Source organism: Acomys russatus, chromosome 15 (genome assembly GCF_903995435.1).
Source record: "Acomys russatus chromosome 15, mAcoRus1.1, whole genome shotgun sequence".
NCBI lineage: Eukaryota > Metazoa > Chordata > Mammalia > Rodentia > Muridae > Acomys > Acomys russatus.
The window spans coordinates 19,805,273-19,815,007 of record NC_067151.1 but is presented as its reverse complement, the minus strand read 5'-3'; the positions used below and the strand labels follow the sequence as shown (position 1 = coordinate 19,815,007).

Here is a 9,735-nt window from a genome sequence, read left to right as displayed (position 1 = left end):
TTTCAACTACATCTGATTTTGTAGAACCAGAGAAGGCAACCTGTCTATGTATACCCAGCTTAGGCCAGTTCAGAAGGCTCCACAGCCCCACAGCAGCTGGGAAATCTAGTCTGAGTGGGAGGAGGAGTATCCAGCGCCAAAGGCCCGCACTACAGCTGCAGTCTGTGTGCGTTCCTGACTTGTGGAAGGGGGTGGGGGGAGCAAAAAAAAAAAAAAAAAAAAAAAGAAAGAGAGAAAAAGGAAATTTCCTTCAAATTATATAAATACAAAAATATGTATCGTTCATATCCATTGCTGAACTTAAAACCAATATACATAACCCTCCCTTGCTTTTGCCATGTTCAGATATGGGTTGACAGTGGGGTGATTTGACTCTTTAAGAGTTCTGTAGACGAGATGACTACAGCACACTATATCTCCTGTAAGAAGGAGGAGCTAGTGTGTGTGTATGTGTGTGTGTGTGTGTGTGTGTATTAAAGGAGTTTGTTCTTGGCCTTTGGCCTTTGAGAAAACCTGAGGCCAAAGTTCATCACTACAGGATCTTCTAAGGTAACCAGACCTCGTTTGTAGAATCAGGGAAAACATGTGGAATTTATCTTGCTAGGGAAAAAAAAAGGACTACCATTTTTCTTCCCTTTTGTTTTTCTGATTTCCACAGCTAAACATCAGAAGCTCTTCCCACATACATGCTGAAGCCTGTGCTGATGTCAAGAACACACAACTCTTGTGTAAGTGTCTACTTCCCTGGTGCTTCAACCCTAGAGGCCAAGACAGCACTGTTGCGGTGCGAGTTGTCGCTGGGCTCCTGTGGATTCCTCCTGGGCATATTTGGTGGGACATGCAGGTGGTCACTGGCAGACATGGGCTTAGCAGCGCTTGGTGTTGTTGCGGAGGAGTGAGATGGAGGTCTTTGGCGATTACTCTCCTCCCCAGAAGTAGATGAATGTCTTTTTCTTCCAAGTTCCTCACTAATAGGGGGCTGCAAAGCATGAAAGACAGCAGAGTAGATGTTTTCACTACTCCCCTCAGAGTCAAAGGCCAGACTTCCCAAGCAGGGGTGGGGGGGTGGAGGGGTGGGGTCACATTGGTGCTTTGTAATCTTCAGCACTGTAATGAATTCTTACAGCAACTCACAGGACTACATTTACATTTCCTCGGCAGACTAGCGCTACCTTGTTTAGTCAACATAAACTTCAGAGGCTTCCACTTCCCCTGGGTTTGTGGCCTGGTGGCTGCTAAGATCAGGACTAAGTACAGAGGTGGTTCCTTCCCTCCTCCGCCACTTCTTCACCGGCCTTCCTTCAGCTTGGACGCACTGCGATCCTAGTCCCTTCCTTACCACTGAGCTCCTAGTGTGGGCTTCTCCAGTGTCTAATTTTAAATAATAGCTGAATAGAACCAGAAAGGGGGACAAGGTGCCAGTCCAAACAGCCTCCGGCCAGTTTGTCATTCACCCAGATTCCTATGCTAGAGGGACTAGACAGTATTTTGAGGACACTAAATGTAGACACCTCCAAACCCACTTAGACTGCAAGCAGGAAGCGGGAAGCGACTCTGCCTTTAAAATGTCTGCTTCAAGGTCTGTTTCAGTTATGCAGTTATAGATCGAACTGTTTGTATACTGTTAGAGTAATATCCTTTAATCTGAAAAACAAATTAGAATAGCCGTTTTCGGTGTGCTCTGTTGAATTTAGAACTGAGGGTCTATTTGTGGTGGCTTACATCAAGGCAGGTGTTAACATCTTTTCTACTTTTCAGGCTTGCCCTCTCCCCTTTCCTCCTTTGCAGTTTTCTTGGCTGAACCTTCTTTTCCACTTGTACCTGCCAATTGCCACTCTTGCACTAATTTATGATGGCAGGGAAACATCCAATGAGGAGCTACATGCACACTAGGCTCAGCCCTGACACTAATTTTATTATGAAGAAACTATAAATGCCTATCAGTACACACTAAAAAAATATGTGAATAAAAGCACATTAAAAAAGTATAAAGATACTGCTAGGTGGTGATAGCACACAGCTGTAATCCCAGTACTCAGGAGACAGAGGCAGGCGGATCGCTGTGAGTTCGAGGCCAGCCTGGTCTACAAAGTGAGTCAGGACAGCCAAGGCTACACAGAGAAACCCTGTCTCGAAAAGCAGAAGGGAGCAGCAGTAGAAGAGGAGGAGGAGGAGGCAGAAGGAGGCTGGGGCCAGAGAGATGCCTCAGCAGGTAAGAGAACTGGCTGTTCCTGCAGAGGACCAGAGTTGAGATTCTCAGCACCCACATCAGGTGGCTCACATCCTCCTGTCACTCCAGCTACAGGAGATCCAACTCCCTGTTCTGGATTCTGTGGGTTGTCTCCATACATGCATACACACGTGCACAAATAGAATAATCTTTGAAAGAAAAGGTAAAAAGTCTGGGTGAAGATATAGCTTAGTGGTGAACACTTGTTCAGTCCTTACCATGGAGAACAATCCAAAGCTAAACCAGACAAAACTGAGTGAAAAGGTTTCACACTCCTAGAACATTTCATCAGTCTAGAAACCATCTAAGTATGGTTGTGCATCAAAATTCAAATGTACCAACAACTGCACCACTATATGAGATGTTCCCACCCTGTGTGTGACTGTGTGTGTAGGAGTATGTGTGTGTGTGTGTGTGTGTGTGCCTGTGTTCATGAGTGTGCATGTGTCTGTGTACCAGGGCATGTGGACACCAGAAATTGATGCTGGAGGTCTTGCTCTGTCACTCTCCCTGCTATCTTGGGAGACAGGGTCTCTCACTAGCCCAGGAGCTCATGGATTTGGGTAGGCGGGGTGGCCACTGAGCGTCAAGAATGCATGCACCTGTGTTTGCTCCCACACGCTGTCCCCCATGTCAGGGTTATAGATGCACACTTTACTGTGCTCAGCTTTCTCATGGGTGCTGGGGATACATGATGCAGGTTTGGCAAGTACTTTACCACCTGGGCCATCTCCCTATGCCCCAGTTTTGGGAAATTTAAATAAAGAAAGTGTATGGTAATTTCTTATCTATTTTTGTGCCTGTTTTCGAAGTTTGATGTCAAAAGTGAAAAGTTAACATTTCAAAATTAAAAACCAAAAAAAATGTAATATTAACCTTATGAACACCTGTTGTTATAATGTTTTTGATGTAAGAACAATAGAGGAAAGAAATGGAAACTTACCTCAACACGGAAGTCTTCTAGCTTCTTAAAACTACAGAGGTATTCCTGAAGTTTTGGGTCTACAGAGTGGGTCTTAGATTGAGAATATTTCAGATAGGCCCAAAATTTTTCCAGTCCATATAGCTGGCCTTAATAACAAAGGAACATATGTTATATGGGACTAGCAAACCTATCATGCGTATGATTCCAGCAGCAGTATACCATTCACAGGCCAGCAAGGCACAAGGAATTAGCAATGGTGGCACTTATCATTCCCTGATGGTTTGTTAGGAAACAGGTACTACTGACATTTTATCACTTATCAAACTACTCTGAACCACGCACTGTCGCGTGGCTACTAAGAAGGGTAAGAGATTCGGACCTAGGGATCTGAACGCAGCCTACCTTCCTTGTGGTATAATTTTGCCTTGCCAAGCACACCTAACTATGCTTGTGAGAAGCACAGGTGAGCAGTCATGTTTCCGAACAAGTTAGTGCTGACACACCCCTGTAAGGTAAAGGCACCGCACAGGAGGAGCTTCCTCACTGTGTGCTATCCCACCCTCATCAAGAACTACAGCCAGTGGGCTAGATCTTAAGTGATTTGTCCTGAAGACAAAAATCTACAAATTTCTTTCTTATTTTTTAAAATCATGTGTGTGTGTGCGTGCATGCATGCATGCGCACGTGCGTACATGTGCATATGTGTGCCTGTGTGTCTGTGTGGTGCACATGTGTGGACGTGCAAGTATGTGCAGGACAAGATGCACATGCAGGAGGGTTCTTCAGAGCAGGTTCCTTCCTTCTACTGAGTAGGTTACCAAGAGGCTGCCAGGTTTGGCACAAGTGCCTTTACCCACTTAGACATCTTGCCAGCTTTCCTTTCTTATTTATTGACCTATTCAAGTCCACAACATCCAAAGAAAGTGAGTGTTTGTTTTTACCAGATTCGTAGTCTTTTTTGGTTTCTTCTTGAAAATCCTTAAAAATTTCTTGCCTGAATTTTTTTTCCAGTCCATAACTATAAAACCTGAACAGACATTCTAATCCATACCTATGGAAAGGAAGGAAAAGTCGTAAAATTATGGCTCTGCTCTAAAAATGCAAGCATCTTATGTGACATTTTGTACAAACCCTAACAGGAGAAGAGTTCAGTTGACAGTCTTTGGCTTTGCTGTCTGAGGCTGTCTCGCTGTGTACTAGGCTACCTAGAGTTAACTGTGCAGTCAGTCTTAGCTGGCCCTGGACTTGCCACCCCTCTGCTTCAGCTTGCACAGGCTGCAATGGCACACACATATTTAACTGGCATGCTAATCGGTACAGGACAGTGTAATTCCTAAGAAGTAGTGAAAGGATTCAGTAACATTGGAAATGGTTTAAATTCTTCTTAAAGCAAAGTTTAAATGGTGTGCTTGTTTCTTAAATAATCTTCTGTCAGGAAAAGTCCACAGTTCAACCTCTTCTACTCTTATGGCATAAGTGTATTTAGATGGTTCCCGATAGTTACCACAGAAGATCTACTGACAAGAGAACCATAAACTCACTTTACAAATTGGAAAAGCACTTTCCCTGTTTCTTCTTAATGAACACCTAGAGAAGCTGGGACAACTACCTGACTGTAGATCAACAGACACCAGGGGCGCAACCATCAGTGAACAGTGAGCAGAGCCACAGAGGACAGAAGAACAGAGAGAGACGGGACAGGATGCACAGCCTGAAAAGTCTTGCTTTCCCTCATCTCAAGAAGGCCTGGTGGCACTCAGAAAAAGAATGAGCAGGCTACCAAGATGAGACTTGATAGCCTATGATCATATAGTGGGGCAGGAGGTCCCCTAGGTCATAGACCTGGGGGAGGGGAATAGGGTGAAAGCGGGAGGGATAACAACTGAGTTGTAATCTGAATAAATTTATAAAATTTAAAAAAAAAAAGAAATCTTAAAGGCCGGGCGTGGTGGCGCACACCTTTAATCCCAGCACTCGGGAGGCAGAGGCAGGCGATCTCTGTGATTTCAAGGCCAGCCTGGTCTACTAAGTGAATCCAAGACAGTTAAGACTACACAGAGAGGGGCTGGAGAGATGGCTCAGAGGTTAAGAGCACTGGCTGCTCTTCCAGAGGTCCTGAGTTCAATTCCCAGCAAACACATGGTGGCTCACAACCATCTATAATGTGATTTAATGCCCTCTTCTGGCCTGCAAGTGTTACATGCAGGCATAACACTGTATATATAATAATAAATAAATCTTTAAAAAAAAAAAGACTACACAGAGAAACCCTGTCTCCGAAAAACAAAAACAAACAAACAAAAAAAGAAATAAAGAAATCTTAAATCTTCATTGGCTCTTAGCATGCATGGGCAAGAAGTCTATAATGATGGGAGCATAAGACAGAACCCTTCTAACTTTTTAAACATTGTGTGTGTGTGTGTGTGTGTGTGTGTCTGTCTGTTTGTCTGCTTGGCTGTATGTACACCATGTGTGTTTAAGTTTTTGGAGGTCAGACAGCATCTGACACCTAGGACTGGTGTTACATTTGTGAGCCACTTGATGTGGGGGCTGAGACATTTCTCTAGCCTGCAGAGGACATGCGGCTCAGTGCCAGCCTGAATTTCCACTGCCCCTATCTTCCGTTATCCGCAGTCTCATGCAGTCCTCTCTTTCACTGTACCTGGGCTGGTTTGTATGGCAATTCTATATGAGAGATGAGATGCTGTCATTTCTAAGGAAAGGTTATTCAAGATATTGAGGCTTCTGCCTTAGAAGCTGCTCTGTGAGAAGCTACCTTGAAAAAATACTCTATGGAAAGAAGCTGTGGCCAGGAAATGATACCCTAATCAGGAGCCAACGACAGAAGCGTGAGGAAGACCCCGTGGAGACAGCAGCCCTGGAGACACCCTCAAGGAAACCCTATGAGGTTTGGGCTGGAGTTGCCTGGCTAAATGGGCTCAGAGCCCTCCCCCAAACCCCTATTAGGAGTTAACAAATGTTTGTTTTGAGTTTGCTTATTATATAGCAAGAGAAAAAAAAATACAATCCTCATTCCAGTTACATTGTGCTTGTTTTCACAGTTCAAAATCAGACTACTTGAAATTGTGACTTAAAAAATTATATAATATATAGATATAGATATAGATACAGATATAGATATATTAGGAAAAACATTAGGAAATGTTTGACCTGTAATTCTCTTTTGCATCTTCCCAAGCAAGTTGTCTAAATTCCTCATACATTTTCCTATTGAAGTGGTCTCTGAGGAAGAAGGACCAGAAACGAAAGAGGGTGTTCATTTCCTGTGACTGTCCAATTCCCATGCGTTTTCTCTCTGGAAACAGATAGAAAAAGACCTTAAAATTAAACACGCCTTTAAAAGCCAAGGTAGCAAGCATTTTGTATAACTCAAAATGAAAACGAAACAAAAACAAACACCACTGAAACAGTAACTGAGATTCTCCTAGAGGAGGGACACTAACTCCATGACATGCTGTTCAAGTTCTAAATACTTGTCAACAGTAACAGGAAGAATGTAAACCAAACGTAAGGCTGTCTTGGCCAGATACAAAATGACAATTCAATTTTAGAATCTCCTGTACCGTCAAGACAGCTAGGCAGAGGACAGGCACCTTACCGCTTAAGCACCTTCGGCGATACTTGTGGTATACTTGTTGGGTGAAGCCGTTCTCCTTCAGCAGCTCATGAGAAGGGTGCTGGAGCTTCGGGAATGAGTGCGGAGTGCAGCTGCAGCTTCCTGTGAGTGGCGCGCCTTCTGAAGGTGAGGCACTTGAACTGCTGTTTAGGAGAGGAAAGGGCCTTTAAACTGAAGCATCAGTGGCTCACCCAGAACAAGAGAACTGGGTTCTCATCACCAGAACATGAGTGCTGGGTGGATATGGCAGCGGCCTGCACTTCCAGCTTCAGGAGATCACAGCAGCAAGCTGCCTAGCAGAATCAGCCATATTGGTGCTTCTGGGTTTGACTCACTGAGGAAGGTCCCCAACAGCGTCTCCATCTTCTATGTGCCTATGTGCACACTCACATGTGAAAAGAAGAAAAAGAAGACCCCAAGAGCCCAAAGTAACCTGTGCTGTTCTTTCTTCATTGCTGACTGCCTGAGCAGTGCAAAGCTATCCTCAACTACTGACACAAGTGGACAGAAGGGACGCTGTACAGGTCCAAAGAGGATCACTCAGAACAATGTCACAAGCTCACCAAAACTCAAAAATGAACACTGAACAGCTCCTTTACTCTTCCAGATGGATTATCAATTTAATTGAGGTTAGATTTTGGTGTTTTGTTTTGTTGTTGTTTCGGTTAATATTATAATGCTAGAGAAAACCTCAACTTAACTAGATTAAAATGAAAGATGGAAATGCAAGACAGAATCTGACAGGGTGAAACTAATAGTCTCACCTTTTAAAAGTCCCACCTTCAGGTGCCTAAATTAAGTCTCCCTCTGAAGCATCCACTACCTGGGTCTCTGTTTTCAGGTGAACCCATTATTCAAGTTTAGGCTTTCCTCTTGGTCCACTTGGACTCACTTACTCTTCTTCTTCCTGTACCTTGCCACCAAGATCGTCCCAAGACAGCAACCCACATCAGCAGTTTTCAAAGTGTAGGCCCTGGAGAGTACAGGAGAGCCTTCCCAAAGCCAGCAAACCCAAGCTGTTCACACACAATGCTAAGATACTGACCACGCTAACAAGACAGAAATGTGCTGTGTTGACATTACCTGAGGCTGTGGCCCGAGTTTATTAATGACGGCATTCTTCCCTACTGTGTGCTTGCAATGAGGAAAAAAAAATAACCAAGTAGCTTCACTTTTGGATGTCTTTGGTGAAGCAGGAAAAGTAACTTTATGAGATCATAGCCATAGAGTGTTGTCTTTCCTGTGTGACAAAAGCACGGGAGCTTCAGGTTTGCATGGTGGAAATGCTCTGAGACCCCTCATCAGTTGCTGGGAAACAGGCTGGGGCTGCAGCGGTGGCTCAGGCAGCAAAGCGCACACATCTACAACCCCAGCACTCTGGGCATTGTGAAGCCAGGCACATCCTGGGTGCTCGCTGACCAGACAATGTGGCCAAAATGGGGAGCTCCAGGTTCAGCAAAAGATCATCTCACAACCGGGAAAGGCAGGGAAGGCCAGAGGAAGCAGTCGGTATTGCCCTCCACCCTTTACACTTGCAGGCACGAGGGCACAGACCTACATGCACATCAATAGTGATGACGGGAACTCTCTGGTTTTGTTTTTAACCACAATCTAAAGAAACAGGATACACAGACAATGCTTTCGTGGTAAAACACTCATGTGATCAAGCTGTGAAGTCAGACAAAGGCTTTCCCATGGAGCAGTTTTTTAAAAAATTTGTGTGTATGTGTGTGTATGTGTGTGTATTTGTATATGTGTATATGTATATGCATGTGTATATATGTGTATGTATGTGTGTATGTGTGTATGTGTGTATGTGTGTGTGTGTGTGTGCGCGCAAGCTTCCATGTGCATGCTGTAGTGCACAGGTAGAGGTCGGAGGACAACTTGGAGAAGTCAGCTCTTTCTTTTCACTATGTGAGTCCTGGGGATGAGACTCAAATCATCAGGGTTAGCAGCAAGTGCCTCTATTTGTGGCGCCATCTTACCTGCCACAGCACTGTCTTAGTTAAAGTGACCAATAGTCACATTCTCCAGGCTTCACTGTGCGAGATGCTGCCTTGACTGGGTCTTTAACACCAACAAAAATTACTATTTTCAATGATGAAACTTGAATTTACAAGCAAATGTGAGATTTTACAAACCTTGTCAGAGGCTAAAACCTAAAGATTTTACCCACTGATAACTAAAGACCTTTCTAATAAAGTAATGGCCCCCTTTTGGGGGGTGGCTTATGTTAAAATATGCACAATGTAAATGACCACATTAAATACTATGTGTAAGCATATAATTCATTGGCATCGCATATATGACGGTATCCACACCACCACCATCCACCCCAGACACTCCTAGCAAGTCCAACACTGTACCTATTAACCAGGAACTTTTACTCCTCCTCCTTCCCCCAAAGTTATCCATTCTACTTCCATCTCTGAGTTTGACTGTTTTACATAATTTATACCAATATGATGAAACAAATGTTTTTAGGCTTTTTGGCAAGTGCTTACTTAGAAACATGAGACCCTGAATTCAATTCCTAGAACTCATATTTAAAAAAAAAAAAAATCAAGCATAGAACATGCTTGTGACCCCAGTGGTGAGAGCGATGGACAAAGGCTCACAGGGAACCAGGCTGGTGTCCCAGGGAGGTTCAAGGCTAGTGAGACCCTGCCTAGAGAAAAGGTAGACAGTGCCCAAGGATTAACTACTAAGGTTGCCCTTACCTCCACATGAACGGAACACACTTATGAAACATGTACACATATATACCCAAATACACATGGGCATGCATACATGCATACACAGTACCTCTGGGTAAACACCCAGGAGTAGTACAGCTAGGCTATACAGTAATTTTACATCCTAACATTTTGAGAACTTGCCTAACTCTTCTGCAGGGGCTTCAGCATTTTCTATTTCCACTAGCAACGGAAGAACACTCTA

The 9,735-nt window shown here is 44.0% G+C and overlaps 1 protein-coding gene across 1 annotated transcript in view; it reads right to left on the bottom strand.

The window, feature by feature from the left end:
- Positions 1-473: 473 nt before the first annotated feature.
- Larp1b (La ribonucleoprotein 1B) overlaps positions 474-9,735 on the bottom strand; it is a 92,003-nt gene continuing 82,741 nt past the window's right edge. Inside the window, exons 15-19 of the mRNA XM_051157759.1 lie at positions 6,775-6,935; positions 6,327-6,471; positions 4,097-4,206; positions 3,174-3,301; positions 474-979 (exon numbers count right to left, since the gene is read on the bottom strand). Coding sequence (XP_051013716.1) covers positions 737-979; positions 3,174-3,301; positions 4,097-4,206; positions 6,327-6,471; positions 6,775-6,935 — 787 coding nt within the window. The 3' untranslated portion in view covers positions 474-736. The remainder of the gene's footprint in view (positions 980-3,173; positions 3,302-4,096; positions 4,207-6,326; positions 6,472-6,774; positions 6,936-9,735) is intronic.